This window comes from Myotis nattereri (assembly GCF_964212035.1).
Source record: "Myotis nattereri genome assembly, chromosome: 14".
Taxonomy (NCBI): Eukaryota; Metazoa; Chordata; class Mammalia; order Chiroptera; family Vespertilionidae; genus Myotis; species Myotis nattereri.
Window position 1 is genome coordinate 5184458 of NC_138089.1, and position 18241 is coordinate 5202698.

General features: G+C 47.4%; 1 protein-coding gene across 1 annotated transcript; it reads right to left on the reverse strand.

The window, feature by feature from the left end:
- Positions 1–15571: 15571 nt before the first annotated feature.
- On the reverse strand, positions 15572–17990 carry GPR27 (G protein-coupled receptor 27; the record flags this gene model as incomplete). The annotated part of the gene is made up of 1 exon (XM_081106426.1): positions 15572–17990. The coding sequence occupies one exon, from the start codon at positions 17988–17990 to the stop codon at positions 16869–16871; it is 1122 nt and encodes a 373-aa protein (XP_080962552.1). The 3' UTR covers positions 15572–16868.
- Positions 17991–18241: the final 251 nt, after the last annotated feature.

Genomic DNA, 18241 nt, shown 5'->3' on the forward strand with positions numbered 1-18241 from the left:
AAAAGAATTCAGCAAAGTTGCAGGATACAATAATAAAGAATCAGAAAGAGAAATTAAGAAAACAATCCCACTTACTATTGCAACAACAACAACAAAAATAAGGTACCTAGGAATAAATTTAACCAAGGTGGTAAAATACCTGTACTCAGAAAACTATAGGACAGCAAAAAAAATTAAGGAAGATACAAACAAGTGGAACCATACCATGTTCATGGATTGGAAGAATTAACGTCACTAAAATGTCCATACTACCCAAAGCAATCTATAGATTCAATGCAACTTCTATTAAAATACCAATGGCATATCTTACAGAACTAGAAAAAATATTCCAAAAATATATATGGAACCAAAAAAAACAGAAAAACAAAACAAAAACAAATAGCCACAGCAACCTTGAGAAAGAAGACCAAAGTGGGAAGGATCAAATTGTACTACAAAGCCACTGTAATAAAAAAAAAAAAATGTTTGGTACTGGCACAAGGATAGGCATATGGACCAATGGAACAGAACACAGAGCCCCAATATCAACCCATGCCTTTATAGTCAATTAACATTTGACAAAGGAGTCAAGACCATATAATGGGGAGAAAAAACAGTCTCCTCAATACAGAGTGCTGGGAAAATAGAACAGGTACATGCAAATAAATGAAACTAGACCACCAACATACACCATACACAGGAATAAACTCAAAATGGATAAAGGACTTAAATGTAAGTCACGTTTTGTAAAAATCCTAGAAGGAAAGCTAGGCAGTAAAATCTCAGACATCTCTCGCAGCAATAGTTTTGCTGATACACCTCCTAGGGCAAAAGACACTAAGGAGAAAATAAACGAATGGGACGACGTCAAAATGAAACACTCTGCCCAGCAACAGAAACCACCAACAGAACAAAAAGGGAGCCACTGTATGGGAGAACATATTCACCAATGATGCATCCAATAAGGGGTTCATTTCCAAAATATATAAAGAACTTGTACAATTCAATATCAGGAAGACAAACAATCCAATTTAAAAATGGGCAAAGGACCTGGATAGACACTTCTCCAGAGAGGTCATAAAGAAGGCCAATAGACCTGTGAAAAACGCTCAAGGTAACTAATCTTCAGAGAGATGCAAATTAAAACTACAATGAGGTACTACCTCACACCTGTCAGAATCGCTACTATCAATATATCAATAAACAATAAGTGCTGGTGAGGATGTGGAGAAAAGAGAACTCTAGTGAACTGCTGGTGGAAATGCAGACTGATGCAGCCACTGTGGAAGACAGTATGGAGTTTCCTCAAAAAATTATAAATGGAACTGCCATTTGACCCAGTGATCCCACTTCTAGGAATATATTCTGAGAATCCTGAAACACCAATCAGAAAGAACCTATGTACCCCTATGTTCATAGCAGCACTATTTACAATAGTTAAGATCTGGGATGAGCCCAAGTGCCCATCAGTGAATAAAAAGCTGTGGTACAGGAGAAACTAAGATGGTGGCATAGATAAACACCGGGAAATTGTCGCCTCCCACAACAATTGAAAAATACCACAAAGGACAGAGCAAACATCATCCAGAACAACAGGAAGGCTGGCTGAGTGTAAATTCTACAACTAGAAGGAAAGAAAAGCACGCTGAGAGCCAGAGGAGCTGCGGAGGTGAAGTGCAGAGGTACGGCGGCTCGCACGCGCGGAAAGGGGGTGGCACCTGAGGACGCGGCTGTCTTTTTGAATCACAAGCTCCCGACTTCTCTGAACTCCGGTTCCAGCAAGTCTCTGGGGACCCAGGACTCATACGGGGAGAAGCTGGTCTGTCGGGCAGCCGGCGAACTTGAGGGCGGCTTTCCCTCAGAGGTGCTTGCAGCAGTTACCGGGACACTGAGACGCGCGACTCGGGGCAGAGAATCAGCCATAGCTTCTTTCTCCGCCCTTTGACTCCCTGAGACCCTGCCCCACCCAGGCTGCGGCAGAGGCTTTTGCATGTGAATGTACCTAACTGCAGCCGAGCCAGGCAGACCCGGAACTTCCAAGAGAAGGCCCAAGGCCCCGCAGCGGCTTGCATTGCTTCACAGCTGAGCCTCTTCGTGGCTCCTGCTGTGTGGCCTCAGGCAGAGGCTGAATTAGCACCTCCTTAGATCCAGGAGCCACTGTACCCAGTGGTCAGAGGGGGACCATCCAGATTGCAACTCCTCAGATCCATAAGGGACACACTCAGGGAGCAGACTCAGTGAGCACCAAAGCCCCACTGCAGCAAGTCTTGCCCCAGAAGGGTGTCTTCAGCACAGAAGTTCTCCCACTTCAGATACAGCTGATTCTCACAGCCAATTGGCCTGGAGGTCAATTCCTCCCAGTGATCCTACAACAACCAAGGCACCAAGAGTGCACCAAGAGTGTCCACCCCAGGTAACTGGGGAGGCTGAGCCACTGGGCCCTACAGGACACCTGGCGCGCAGGGCCACTCTATCAACACAGGGAAGCAGCCAAAATGCGGAGACAAAGAAACAGGTCACAAATGGCAGAAATGGAGGAAAGCAAATGACTGGATATAGAGTTCAAGGCCACGTTTAAAAGGTTTTTCAAGAATTTTATGGAAACCACCGATAAATTTAATGAATCCCTCAATGAGTATAGTGAGACCATGGAGGACATGAAAAAGGACCAACTAGAAATTAAGTATACACTGACTGAAATAAAGAATAATTTACAGAGATCCAACAGCAGACAAGAGGATCCCAAGAATCAAGTCAAAGATTTGAAATACAAAGAAACAAAGAATACCCAACCGAAAAAAAAAAAAAAAAAAAAGAGATTCCAAAAATATGAAGATAGTGTAAGGAACCTCTGGGACAACTTCAAGCGTACCAACATCAGAATTATAGGGGTACCAGAAGGAGAGAGAGGGCAAGATATTGAAAACCTTTTTGAAGAAATAATGACAGAAAACTTCCCCTACCTGGTGAAAGAAATGGACTTACAAGTCCAGGAAGCGCAGAGAACCCCAAACAAAAGGAATCCAAAGAGGACCACACCAAGACACATCATAATTAAAATGCCAAGAGCAAAAGATAAAGAGAGAATCTTAAAAGCAGCAAGAGAAAGACAGTCAGTTACCTACAAGGGAGTACCCGTCCGACTGTCAGCTGATTTCTCAACAGAAACCATGCAGGCCAGAAGAGAGTGGCAAGAAATATTCAAAGAGATGAATAGCAAGAACCTGCAACCAAGATTACTTTATCCAGCAAAGCTATCATTCAGAATAGAAGGTCAGATAAAGAGCTTCACGGATAAGAAAAAGCTAAAGAAGTTCATCACCACCAAACCAGCATTATATGAAATGCTGAAAGGTATTCTTTAAGAAGAGGAAGAAGAAAAAGGAACTCTTACCATTTGCCACAGCATGGATGGAACTGGAGAGCGGATAAATACCACAGGATCTCACTCATTTGTGGACTATAATGAACAACATAAACTGATGAACAAGGACTGATCCAGAGACGGAGAGGCATTGATTGGAATGTCGGGCTTTGGAGGGAAGGTAGGGGAGGGTGGGGGCAAGGGGGAAAGACCAACCAAAGGACTTATATGCAAGCATATAGGCCTAACCAATGGACACGGACAACGGGGGGGTGAGGGCATGAGCGGGGGGGAGGGGGGAGTAGAGGGTACACATATGTAATATCTTAATCAATAAAAAATATATTAAAAAAAAAAAGCTGTGGTACATCTACACTGTACATGACGGTATAAAGAAGGATCTCTTACCTTTTGCCACGTCAGGGATGGACCTGGAGAGTATTATGCCAAGTGAAACAAGCCAGTCAGAGAAAGACAAATACCATATGATCTCACTAATATGTAGAATCTAATGAACAAAATAAACTGGCAATATGGAACCAGAATCATGGATACATGGATTAGACCAGTGGGAGACAGAGGGGAGGGGATAAAGAGGATGCAAGGATTAGCTAAGAACATATATGCGCACTCCATGGACATGGACAATAGTGAGTTAAAGGCCAAAAGTGGGAGAGTAGAGGAGGGGGCAAAAGTGGGGGGACATGTGGAAAGTCTGCAATAATGTCAACATTTTAAAAATTGGCCAAATCGGTTTGGCTCAGTGGATAGAGCATCGACCTGCGGACTGAAGGGTCCCAGGTTTGATTCCGATCAAGGGCATGTATCTTGGTTGGGGGCACATCCCCACTGGGGGGCGTGCAGGAGGCAGCTGATCGATCTCTCTCATTGATGTTTCTGACTCTCTATCCCTCTCTCTTCTTCTCTGTAAAAAATCAATAAAATATATTTTTAAAAAAATTGTAATAAAAAAATAAATAAACAGGTAAACCTAGGAAAAAATAAGTGGAACAACAGTTTTCTCTCTCTCTCTCTCTCTCTCTCTCTCTCTCTCTCTCTCTCTCTTTCTCTCTCTCCTTCCCTCTCTTTCTAAAATCAATATTAAATAAATAAATAAACATAAAAATTTGAGGCAAAGAGCTCAGATAAAATAACTTCAATTATAAATGAAAGATTTCACATCTTTAGAGTGAACTTCTAAGCAAATATTCACACTGTTTAAATCCAAATTTTCATCATCTTGATTAAAATAATATAATTTATGAAAAATACTCTGTTACAGAAACTCAAGTGCATTACAAGAAAAATTGGAGAAGATTGTAATTTGAGTAACTGTTGAGAAGTTTTACAATTTGGGTTTTCTCACTGTGTCTGAGAACAGACCTCTTCCCTATGAACAAGATTAATACTGGCATGAGTATATTTGGTTCATTCTTTAAAGTTAACAAGCAAAACAATTACAGTTATTTATTATGGAAAATTTTAAACATAAAAGTAAAGTTGTGCCCTAGCCCAGTGGTCGGCAAACTGCGGCTCACGAGCCACATGCGGCTCCTTGGCCCCTTGAGTGTGGCTCTTCCACGAAATACCGACTTCTGCACATGGGCCACGAAGTTTCAATTGCACTGTATGTGCGTGCCCGCACGTGGTATTTTGTGGAAGAGCCACACTCAAGGGGCCAAAGAGCCGCATGTGGCTCGCGAGCCCCAGTTTGCTGACTACTGCCCTAGCCGGTTTGGCTCAGTAGATTGAGCATCAGCCTGCATACTGAAGAGTCCCAGGTCTCTTCAGGTCAAGGGCACATTCCCAGGTTGCGGGCTCCATCCCCACTAGGGGGAGTGCAGGAGGCAGCCCATCAATGATGCTCTCTCATCAGTGATGTTTCTCTCTCTCTCCCTCTCCCTTCCTCTTGAAATCAATAAAAATACATATTTTTTTAAATAAAGTTGTGTAAGGAACCTCATATACCCAGCATCCAGTATCTTATTGATAGCTTTCAATTCAAAGCCAGTCTTGTTGCAGATCTACCACACCACTCCCCCCTTAACCTCCCCTCTCCTTATTGTCTCTGTAAAAATCTTTGATTGAATTTATGAGGGTGACACTGGTTAATAAAATTTCTTAGGTTTTAGGTGTAGAGTTCAATACTCCCTCATCAGTACAGGGTGCTACTGTCTTGAAGCAAATCCATTCGCTGCCTCGGTAGGCTCCACTGACCACGCTCCTCTCAGAAAGAACCCACAGTCTCATGGGTGAGCAGGGACACCCACCCACTTCTCTCCTTGGTGGCTCTCTGCGCAGGTGTCACCCGCCCCTTTCTCTCTCAACCTGAACCCTTAGACATTTACTCTTGATAGTTTGGAAATCTCACGTTGGGTTTGAGTGGAGAAGTAAAATATTTCAGGCCCAGAATGCTCACTTGACTGAAAGTTTGCTGCTGTATAAATGTTTAAAAGAAAATATTTCCTACTCAAAGTAAAATACAGATGAATATTGGTAACTATGGCATTGTGACTGGCTTCTAGAGAGTTGAATGTTATCTGTGATCATCAGACGTTTGGGCAGCAAATATTAATATTCTCTATTAATTTTGCTGGATTAGGTTAGGAGAGAGAAAATTAGGGAATGGAAGCGATGGCTGGCAGACTCCAATTGTTACCCTTTCTCTCTCTCTCTCTCTCTCTCTCTCTCTCTCTCTCAATCTCTCTCTCTCTCTCTCTCTCTCTCTCCTTTCCCTCCCTCCCTGTCTCTCCCCTCTCCCCTTCTCCTCAGTTAGTAGTTTTAGCTGGGCACATGGCCACCTGTGTAGACATCAGACATCTAGAGACCGCATTTGCCAGCAGCCCTTAGAAGCCTGGTGGCTAACTTCTTAGCAATGGAATGTGATCAGGAACAACCTGAAAGAAAATTGCACTCCTCTTCCTCTCAGGGGCAACAGAGAGGCAACAATGACTCTGGCTCCTTCACATCCAGAGCGAATGGCACTTGGGGACGATAGTGAGCTGACCCACCAGTGAGATGCTTGGTGGCCCCGAGGCGTCACCCAGCACCCCAGAGAGCAGCCCTCTCCTGTGTGGTCTCTGGCCCACCTCTCCCCGAGCAGATGCAAAGGAGACCCTTCTTTTCAAAAGCGCACCACTTTGTACTTCATTCTTACATCTTCAAAACATTGTTTTTATGTTCTTGTTTAGTGGTTACCCTGCAGAGAGTGCAATCAACCCCAACCCCAAACTGGTCTGCATGGGGGGACTGCCAGCACCGCACACACAAGAGGATGCCTTAATGGAAGCTGATAACAAAGTGGGGATCAGGAGAGCATGAGCATTCCAAACACTTAGAAAATGTGTAAATCCATTTCTTGCTGCCACTGTCTCAAAATCTGAGAAATGTCATCCATCCACAGAGTAAGAAGTTTGGGAGACAGAAAGGTCACTGAGACCCGCAACAATGGTAACATTTTCTTATGATATTTTTGATGTTTAAATGCATTTTAATCTCACCAAGAGAAGGTAGAAAAAAAGGAAAAGGAACAAACTTCCAATGGTCAACTTTCAGTGAACAAAGGTGCTTTTCAAACTAGCGGGAAATAACGTACCATGCCACTCCCAGAGGACTCAGCTCGCCTCTGTGCCACATGGCCCTTTAAGAGAGGCACACTGGGAAGTATGTATCGATAGGTGTTTAAGTCTAATATTTTTATCAAACTTACAAGGTAACTTACAAATTAAAAAAATTTTGTCAGACCACATGTCAGCGTACTTACAAAGGATTAGAATAATTATGCAAATCAAATTCTAGAAATAGCTCAGTGTTTCCCATAATTCCTCAAGATAGATATGCAAATTGCACTGATCCTGCCTGTGGGTGGAAAGAGTTACCCACTGTACAGCGATGCTCTCCGTGTCACTGCGGAATGAGCGCCTCCTCACCCTCCTCCTCCTTCTTCTAACAAGCACACGGCCACACAAACAGGTCAATACTTGGGAAATATAAGGAGAAACTATGTGGAGAACTAAAAGGAAAAATATGTTAAATGAAAAAAACAAGGAAAAGTTTCATCTTGTGCATTTTAAATTGTGATCTCTAGGGACTATTTTGGTAAGGCATGTATTGGGCCCGAATTGAAACTTCAATAACTTTTCAAAGCCTTTTGAAATGACAGCGTGCCTGTGTCTTGCAGAAAACGAAGCCACGCGTTGCACTCTCCAGGCTCCAATATTCCAGTCCGCTCTAACCCAAGACAATGTGTGCTGCTCAGATGCCACATCCTGGGGGAAGAGTTCCACCCTAGAACATTATGCAGGCTGGCGTAATTCAGATAACATAAATGAACTGGGGAAAACAAATATATCCAACAGGCTACAAGAGCTCCACAGAAAGTAGTAGGCTGGCCACTTAGAACTTAGTTTAGAAGTGACTAAATTATTCCTCCTAGGAGCCAGTAGTAAGAACTTCCATTTACCTGTCTCCTGAATGCTGCTGAGAAAAAAGAGCATTACATCTGCGCCTTGACACTGCAATTGAAACTGTTCTTGTATGTTTTCTCTGTGTAATTGGAAGTAACTTCAAAACTTCAGGCGTTCAGATAGAAATTTCAAGCTGTTTATTTATCTTAAATGCCTGCAATCAGGAAGGAGACAGGGTGGGTTGAATACCTACTATGCCTCTCCCCACTCTTTCCCTTTACCTAAAGCACAAAATACCATTGTCTGTCCTGGAAACTAGCTGCTCCGCCTGCCCCACCCCCACCCCCCCACCCCCCATCCTCAGGAGGGAGGGAGGTGGCTGCGCCCAGAGGGCTGGCTCCTGTTTGATTTCTGGGCTGTTCTAACATTTCTAACCAATCACGTCTATGCTGGCTCTCCCCGACCAAAATTTTATGTAAAAAAACTTCCTCCATTAGAATGAACACTTTTCTTGCCAGCACTAAACACCCAAATAGAAGTGGACCAGGACACTTTGAAGAGAAAATTATGTGCTTTTATTTCATTTAGAGGAATTCATGTTAAAAATGGATCCAGCATGAAGAGAATAGGGGAGTCAGAAAGAGACGCCTCTGGTTTCTCCTGCTTCTCTCAGCTGGGGAAGCAGGGAGAATGCTGGGGCCCTTTTCATCTACTGCAGTGTCTGGTCTCGTCACCCCAGCTCTTCACCTACCCCTCTTTTGGCATCTGTCATGTTCTGCCTTGCTTTATGGTTTGGGGCCCATTTGCCGACTTTCTCCCATGAGCTTGTAACTCGTTAGCAAGGCGACTGAGCCTTCCTTGCCCTGCTCCCCTGCACTGCCCACAGACACGCTGGCTGCTTCCGGGCTTGCACTGCCTATTGGTCACATGGATCCATTCAGATAGCTTTCCAAATCAGTGTAACTGGATTTATGATATCAAAAAGTTTACAAAGTGCAATTTTTAATCATTCAGATTTAGTTCAGTCTAGAAATCAAGTCATAGCTATCTGATGCTTCCAGAGTCAGGTTAATGCAATGGTTAATAGCAGACTGAATGACCTGAGAGCTGGAGAAAGTAAATGAAGTAAGTCTAATTTTTAAAAATTTGTGAATACAGGAGGAGGGAACCAAGATGGCAGCACAGGTAAACACCTATACTTGCTGCCTCTCACAACCACATCAAAATAACAGCTAAAATGCAGGACAATGACCACCCAGAACCACGGGAAGGCTGGCTGAGTGGAAGTTCCACAACCAGAGGTGAAGAAAGTGCATTGAGACTGGTAAGAGGTGTGGAGGCGCAGAAAGTGCTGGCACCTGGTTGTGCTGCTCTTTTAACTGGGAAGGAGACAGAAGCTCTGCTTGCTCTGAACTCCAGTTCTGGGTGAGACTCTAGGGGACCCAGACACATATGGGGAGAAACTGGACTGTCTGGCATCGGGACAGGAATGCGAGGGCAGCTTTCTCTCAGAGGTGCTTGCAGCGATCACTGTTCCTGCGTGTGTGTGCAGGACGCAGAGACCCGAGGACCCCTCTGGTGCAGGGCTGACTGGCAGCCACTGCTGTTTACTCCACCCTGGTGATTCCCAGAGACCGGTCCCACCCAATTTACAACCCCACCCAAGCTGTGTGCATCGGCTTTTGCATATGAATGGCCTGTCCTTTCTCCGCCATAAACCTGTCAAACTGCCACTGGGTCAGAGAGCCCCAGAGCTTCCAAAAGAAGGCCCAAGGCCGGCAGCAGCAGCCTGCCTTGCTTCACAGTTGGGCCTTATCTGGGCACTTCCAAACCCCATACAAAGAGGAGGAATTGGCAGATGTCTCTTTAGCTCCTGCTGGGTGGCCCCAGACAGTGGCTGACCTTGCACCTCCTTGGAGATCCAAGAGCCAGTGTACCCAGTGGTCAGAGTGAGACCATACCAGATTACAACTCTTCACAGCCATAAGAGATACACTCAAGGGGAAGATTCAGTGAGCACCAAAGCCCCACTGAAGCAAGTCCTGCCCTATAAGGGTGTCTCCTGCACAACAGATCTCCTAGTGTAGACACAGCTGGTATCACAGCCAATTGGCCTGGAGGTCAATTCCTCCTTCTGATACCAATAGCAATCAAGGCTTAACTACAACATTGTGCAAACAGCCCACAAAGGGGTGCACCAAGAGTGTCCACCTCAGGTGACTGGGGAGGCTGAGCCACTGGGCCCTATAGGACACCTATGACACAAAGCCACTCTATCAACTCAAGGAGAATTAGCAGCTATCCAGTACATAGAAACAAACACAGGGAAGCAGCCAAAATGTGGAGACAAAGAAACAAGTCACAAATGAAAGAAATGGATGAAAGCAAAATACTGGATATAGAGTTCAAAACCACAGTTATAAGGTTACTCAAGAATCTTCTAGAAACCTCCAAGAAATTTAGTGAGACCCTCAAGGATATGAAAAAGGACCAATCAGAAATTAAGCATACACTGACTGAAATAAAGAATAATATACAGAGATTCAACAGCAGACTAGAGGATCCCAAGAATCAAGTCAAAGATTTGAAATATGAAGAAGCAAAATACACCCAACTGAAAAAGAAAAAGAATCCAAAAATATGAAGATAGTATAAGAAGCCTCTGGGACAACTTCAAGCATACCAACATCCGAATTATGGGGGTGCCAGAAGAAGAGAGAGAGCAAGATATTGAAAACCTATTATCCTATCTAATAATAGACAAACATGGTAATTGACCGTACCTTTGCTACGCTTCCCAGTGGCTAATCAGCGCGATATGCAAATTACCCGCCAACAAATATGGCGGCTAATTTGCATACTGCAGGCAGGGCGGGAAAGTGCCATCCTGCCTTCCCCACTGCCATCTGGGCCTGCTATTTGTGACCCAGGGTGGTGGGGCGGGACAGCGCTATCCCACCTGCCCTGCTGCCATCCGGGCCTGCTATCTGTGATCTGGGGTGGTGGGCGTCCGTGTGCGACCCGACCTGGGGTGGCTGGGCAGTGCAGCAGTGATGGGCCAGCCCGCCTGGCCTCCATCCGGGCATTCCATGTGCGACCCGACCCGGGGAGGCAGGGCGGGGCAGCAGCGATCAGCCAGCCCTCCCAGGAGTCCTGTGTGTGACCCAACCCAGGGCAGCGCCCCAACCCCCAGATCAGCCCTGCTGTGTGCATGACCCGGGGAGGCGGGGCAGACACCGAGGGATCGGGCCTGCCATCTGCCACCCGGGGAGCGGGCCTAAGCCAGCAGGTGGTTATCTCCCGAGGGGTCCCAGACTGTGAGAGGGCACAAGTTGGGCTGAGGGACACCCCCTCCACCCTCCCTCCCCCGCCAGTGCACAAATTTTTGTGCACCTGGCCTCTAGTGAAGAAATAATGACAGAAAACTTCCCCTACCTGGTGAAAGAAATAGACTTACAAGTCTAGGAAGCACAGAGAACCCCAAACAAAAGGAATCCAAAGAGGACCACACCAAGACACATCATAATTAAAATGCCAAGGGCAAAAGACAAAGAGAGGATCTTAAAAGCAGCAAGAGAAAAACAGTCAGTTACCTATAAGAGAATTCCCATATGACTGTCAGCTGATTTCTCAACAGAAACTATTCAGGCCAGAAGGGAGTGGCAAGAAATATTCAAAGTGATAAATAGCAAGGACCTACAACCAAGGTTACTTTACCCAGCAAAGCTATCATTCAGAACTGAAGGTCAGATAAAGAGCTTCACAGACAAGAAAAAGCTAAAGGAGTTCATCACCACCAAACCAGTATTATATGAAATGCTGAAGGGTATTTTCTAAGAAGAAGGAGAAGAAGAAAAAGGGAAAGATAAAAAATTATGAACAAAGTGCCAACAAATACATATCTATCCACAAGTGAACCTAAAAATCAAATGAATAAAAAACCTGATGAACAGAACAGACTGGTGAATGTAATAGAATCAGGGCCACAGAAAGGGAGCAGACTGACAATTCTTGGGGGGAAAGGGTTGTGGGGGGTGTGGGAAGAGATTGGACAAAGAGCTTACACCTATGGATGAGTTGGGCGTGGGGAAGGCCTGGAGTGGGGTGGGAACTGGGTGGAGGGGAGCGACGGAGGGGAGGGGGAAGAGGAACATCTGTAATAATCTGAACAATAAAGATTAAAAAATAAATTAAAAAAAAATAAAAATTTGTGAATACAGTTCCAGAATATCAAGCATACCTATCAAAGAGTAGAGGGGATGAAGTAGTTTTAAGTAATGTTGTGGCTAATTGTTGCTTTAAATGACAGGTCCCCTGAGTATTAGCTTTGGAAGCAATAGTAGATATTATTTCAAAACAAACAGTGTATCCCTAACTGGTTTGGCTCAGTGGATAGAGCGTAGGCCTGCGAACTGAAGGGTCCCGGGTTCGATTCCGGTCAAGGGCATGTACCTTGGTTGCGGGCACATCCCCAGTGGGGGCTGTGCAGGATGTTTCTCTCTCATTAATGTTTCTCTCTGTCTGTCTCCCTTCCTCTCTGTAAAAAAAATCAATAAAATATTTAAAACAAAACAAACAAACAAAACCAACAGTCTAGGATATGCGGTTGCATGTTTTGTTAAGCAACTCAGCAGTGTTAAAGCAGGTGCCTGCTCTCTTGTCGTTCTGGTCTGCTATCTTTACTGCGTTGACAGTACCTCTTCTCATAGTTGCAGGATAGCTACTGTGTCCCCGCACCACATCCTCACCAAAAACATCCGAAAAGGAAAGAAGAGGGAGGACAAAAGAGCTCTCTTTATGGTCTGGTTTAGACCCCAAAAGTCTTGCCCAAGTTGGAGAAAAAGCATAAAGAACCCCTTGAGCTCAGATGAAGTTTGTTTTTACTTCGATTTACTCCAGAAGCGGCTAATAAACCATACAAAGGCTGTTGCTTCGGGTCTAAAACAGTGATGGCGAACCTATGACATGCGTGTCAGAGGTGACACATGAACTCATTTTTTGGGTTGATTTTTCTTTGTTAAGTGGGAATTATATAAAATAAATATCAAAAATATAAGTCTTTGTTTTACTATGGTTGCAAATATCAAAAAATTTCTCTATGTGACACGGCAGCAGAGTTAAGTTAGGGTTTTTCAAAATGCTGACACGCCGAGCTCAAAAGGTTCGCCATCACTGCTCTAAAATGCGGTGTGTGCCTTTGCCCCTCACAGCGGGCGTCCTGCAGGTCACTCATGCTGAGACAGGCCCCGTAGTGTTGTGTCAGCCTAAAACACTGTTTTGCATCCACTGTGTTTGGTAACACCAGCCGCTTCAGTGTACAAACAACTTAAAGAGCCACCCAGACAACAGTGTGCGACCCATCCTCCATGCACTTGCCTCTAATGACTAGATTTGAAGCCTTGGGATGTTTGCAGGGTCTGCATGGGAATATCCCCTGTCTGTGGGGCCAGCTCACTCTCTTGGCTCCAAGTTCAACCCTTGGAAGCTGAACAGCAGGTGGGCTGGGAAAAAGGGAGTGAAGACTTTGATCACAAGAAACAATATGCAAAGGTATGTTGGTGCAACACAGTATAATCTGTTCAGGGCATCGCCAGTGACCTGCAGGGACTGGAGTACAGGCCTGAGGAGGGAGTGGGAAACGTAAGCCTGAGAGGGAGCCAGGGGCCAATGGCATGCGCCGAGATTGATAGAGGTAAACACAATGTGCCATGAGAGCCCAGAGGAGGGTGACACGCCGAGAAGGGCTTCTGAAGTCTTCGATCTGAGTCCAGCACAGACCTGGTATTCAGCCAGGGCCCAGGGACAGGGTTGTGCAGGCAAGTTATGCCCATGCCATCTCTGTCATGGAATACTGTGAATGTTGCCTCTGCTCTAGACGGATTCCCTGGCAAAAAAGGCACATGGGCTTTCCAGGGAGAGGTAATACAAAGGCCACCAGAGAAGAGAGAGATGGAAACACAAGTGGGGATAAGGCCAGAGCATGACGGGCCTTTTGCGGCAGGCAAGGCGTTTACAGTCATCCTGCAGGCCGCAAAGGGAGGAGCCAACCCCTCCAGCTCAGAGATGCACCTGCAAAACTAAACCCCTGTTCAGCCCTCACACAGACCCCGGCACTTCTTAAGGGCAGGACACTGAGAATGTAGAAGCCTGATGGTGAGACCAAAGACCTGGCAGAAGTAACTGTTGGTGTTTTATTTATTTTTTAAAAAAGAGAAAAAATAGATGCGAGAGGAAATAAAGAAAGGAAGAAGGGAGGGAAGGCGAGGGGGAATAAGAAAGGGAGGAAAGAAAAATATAAAGGAAAGAAAAAATGAGCAGGAGAAAAGTAAAAACAAATGTGGTGACAGACTTGGAAAGGCTGGAGAGTGGCTTCCTACTCGTCACCATGGTTACTGATTTGTTGTATGATTCCCCATTTTGCTTGAGATATTTCATTTTCTAAAAGAAAAATGAACATAGGTGGAAATGTAAATAGACATGATCTTTTTGAAAAGATATTTAAGTGATCAAAAGACCCAAAATGTTCATTTTTGACTCAATAATTCCATGCCAGGACATGCCTGGATTGATGTATAAGAAATCTATTTTCATCGCCTCAAGTGCAGTGACCACTCCTCACCTGGCGGGCGGTGGGGGCGCTACATCGACTTCCCAAAACACAGAAACTGCTTTAAGGGAGGCCTTTCCAAGTATGCCATACCTGCTCTGGTGCAATGAGGAGTATTCCTAACACACTGACCTCTTCTTGATGATTCATATTATGATTAACAATCGAGGTCGTGTGAACAGATTCATTGACCCAAGAAGCTGCTGAGGTGCGAGGCCCTTGCCCTGGAGAGTGCATCCCCTCGGCCTCCTGTTCTCCCCTTCCCTGCAGTGGGCTGCTGTGTCTCTCTGCCCCTCACCTCTCACTAGATATTGCCCATCTAATCCGAATAAAACCAAACCAGACAACCAGGCGTGTCCACAGGCTGTCTAAGTTATGTCTGAACGAGGGCTGGAGGGATGCCTCCAACCTCCGGGGAACTTGACAGAAATGCTCTCCTGGTTCCACCCCAATCCTTCCTAACAGAACCTCTCAGCCCACAAGCAGGAGCGCTGATGCTCATTGTTCAAATGTGAGAATCACCATCATACAGACTCTCCTATAAAAATGCCCATGAGCTCGAGGCCACAGAGAGCCAGCAGGCCGCTGCCATCGGCTGCTGCCAAGGCAGGCCTGTGCCCTGTGCCATGGCCGGTCTCAATATTCCAAATATCATGCGGGCTCACTGACTTCCAGTGTTTGAACTTGGATCAGGTAGAGGAGGGGAGAGTGGCTTCCCCTGCCACTGTCTTTAGGTGAGCGAGATTACTGATGGCTGCCCTGTGTAATTAGCATCACCTGGTCTCAGGGCCTGGGGAGGAATAGGGTAACAGTTACCCATATTTTCCAAATATGAGACTGTCTGCACAGACTAATTGACTTTTACAAAATAACACAATGCTGACCATTTACCAGACATAAATTAAAGTGGCTATACCCTCTTATGATATCCCTTTTGGAATATTTAATAGTTTATATGATGCTCAACTAAAATAAATTTCAACATATTTACTACATGCAGTTTTAAATTATTACTTTGCTCATGTTTTATAAGTATGTCTACTGCTTCTTCCCCTTAGAGAGATTTGCAGATTATCATGCATTTTAAGTGACAAGCCTCCAGATGCCATAGATGGGGATGGTCAACTAGGACACTCACTGAAAGGCTCAGCAGACATGAGCACCATTCTTAGATGTCTATAGTACCAGTGACAGCCTCACACAACAACAAAATACTCCAGAGTGAAAATACTCATATATTTGTATAATGCAAAGAGAAATACAGATATAAATCCTCAACACAGAAGGAACATTAAAAAAGGTAGCATTTTAAGCAAAATTATGTAGTACTTGCAGAATTTAGTCTTTCAATGTAAGATTACAACGTGTCTAACAAAGAAATACTATTTAAAATTATAGTTCTCATTAGTACTTTAAAATAACTGTCAGTAGAACAGCACAGCTTAACCCAGCAAACATTTTAAGGAAACATTCGTCTCCTAGAAGTAGAGTATCATTATATGCCATTCATTTATACCATGAATAAAAGAACAATTTTCAAAGTGGAAATTCATAAGCCAGAATAAAACTGGACTCCTCAAAGCACAAGCTGTTTCCATAAAATTGTTTTAATTTTTATTGGCAAAAAATAGCTAAACAATTTTGATTTTGTACTCTGCTTCTTGGAGCCCCTGCCCCCCATCAGTGAACCACAGCAGTACATTCAGAAACATGCAATACTGTATTTTCTCCACCATCACTAACCAAAACACCTTTTAACTTCTGAAAGCTACAGTTTCACAGATATATTTCCAGTCAAGATTGGTACCATGCAGAGAGCAGCTGCCACGGGCCTGCATTTTCCAGGAGTAGACAGCACGCGGAAACCACCCCTCCTCCCTGCCTGACATGCAGCTGCCTGGCTCTCACTCCCGCTGCTGCTCTTTAAATTCATTTTCAATACCGAACAGAGTTTTCAACACTTTCCAAGAACCAGAGCAGCACAGCTGACCCACTCCACAGCTGGCATTCAGAGGGAACTGGACAACCCCCACCCCCTCACCCCACCCCACCCGCCCCTCCTCCGGCTTCCAACAGAAGGCCCTCAAGAAATGGAACTTGCGAAGTCCTGCGGGCTCCTTTACTCCACTGCAAAGTGTAATGCCATTGAGGTTGTCAAAAATAGCTTCTGTAGAAAACTGGCCATGGTCTGTAGGAAACGTTGCATGAAGAAAATTAGTTTAGCCTTTATTTTCAAAAGTAATAACATGGAATAGAAGACATCAGTACCAATACAAAGACCGCAGGGCCTATTTTCAGGATGAAAATATATATTTAGGAGAACAACGAGCTGAGCAGGGGTGGGGCTGGAAATGGAAACCCCTTTCCCCCTAAAAGGAGTCTGTACAGGCCACGCGCTAACGCACTTGGAGTCATTTCGAAGGCAGTTTAGACAATTAAAGGGGAGCAGAGAGGAAGAACGACGTCAGCGTCCAAGCCGAAGGGCAAGGCTGGGCGGGAGGCAGGAGAGCCCTTACAACCCGACGCCTTTCCAGTCGCAGGGGAGGGCGGCCTGGGCGGCCCGTGGGCCCTGGCAGCAGGGGAACTGGGCCCGGAAGCAGTCCCGGAGCTCCCGGTTGAAGAGGAAGCACACGACGGGGTTGATGCCGGCCTGCGCGAACGTCAGCCACACGGAGGCCGTCAGGTAGGCCTGCGGCACGGCGCCCGGCCGCACCAAGACGCGCAGGTAGCTGGCCACGACGTAGGGCCCCCAGAGCAGCAGGAAGAGCAGCGTGACGGCGTAGAACATCTTGCACAGCCGCTTCTCCGTCTTGAACTCCTCGAGCACGAGGAGGCGGCGCGCGCCGCGGCCAGGCCCCGCGGGCCGGATGCCCACGAGCGCGGGCGGCGTGGGGCCGCGGCCGAAGCCAGCCGTCCAGTTGGCGGCCGCCTGGCCGGTGGCGCCGGGGCCGTGGAAGGTCCAGTCGTGGCTGACGGCGGGCACCAGGCGCGCGGGCCGCATCTTGCGGCGGTCGTGGATGAAGAAGAGCAGGCGGAGGTAGACGAGGTGCGTGGCGCCCACCACCGCGGCCAGCAGCAGCAGAAAGCCGAGCGCGCCGGGGGCGCCGTCGGGCCGCTGCTCCAGGGCGCAGGGCGCGTCCTCGTCCTCGGGCCCGCCGTCCAGCACGGGCGGGAAGGCGGCGGCCAGCGCCAGCGCCCAGGCGGCGCACACCAGCATGGCGGCGCACGGCCAGCCGGCCAGGCGCTCGGCGTAGAAGCGGTGGTGCGCGATGGCCAGGTAGCGGGTGACGCCCACGCCGAGCAGCAGGAAGGCGGCGTGGAAGCAGAAGAGCGCGGCCAGGAAGGCGAGCAGCTTGCAGCCCAGCGCGCCCGGCGGGGCCCCCGCGGCCGCCGCGCGCCGCGCCGCCAGCATCACGGCCGGGAGGCAGGCGAGCGCGCGCAGCCCGTCCGCCAGGCACAGGTCGAGCAGCAGGTAGTACGGGGCGCGGTGCAGGCTGCGCTCCCGCACGATGAGCAGCGCGAACAGCACGTTGCCCGCCAGGCTCACGCACAGCAGCAGGCTCAGCGCGGCCAGCTTGATGCCCAGGGCGGCCGCCTCGCCGCCCCCGCCGCCCGGCTCGCTGGCGTTCGCCATCGCGGCCTCCCGCCGACGCTCCGCTCCGGGGCCGCCCCGGCCTCGCCGCTCCGCCGGCCGCCGGCCCCGTTTCCGCCGCGGCGCGGGCCCTGCGCGAGCTGCCGGGCCGGTGGGCTCAGCCTGCGCCGGGCTGGCGCCGCCCGGGCTCCCCGCGCGGCCGCCCCGCCGCCGCCGCCGCCATCTCGGGAGCGCTGCGCGCGGGAGGCGACGGCCACTCCCTGCGCCTAGGGCGCCGCGGGCTCCACTGCGGA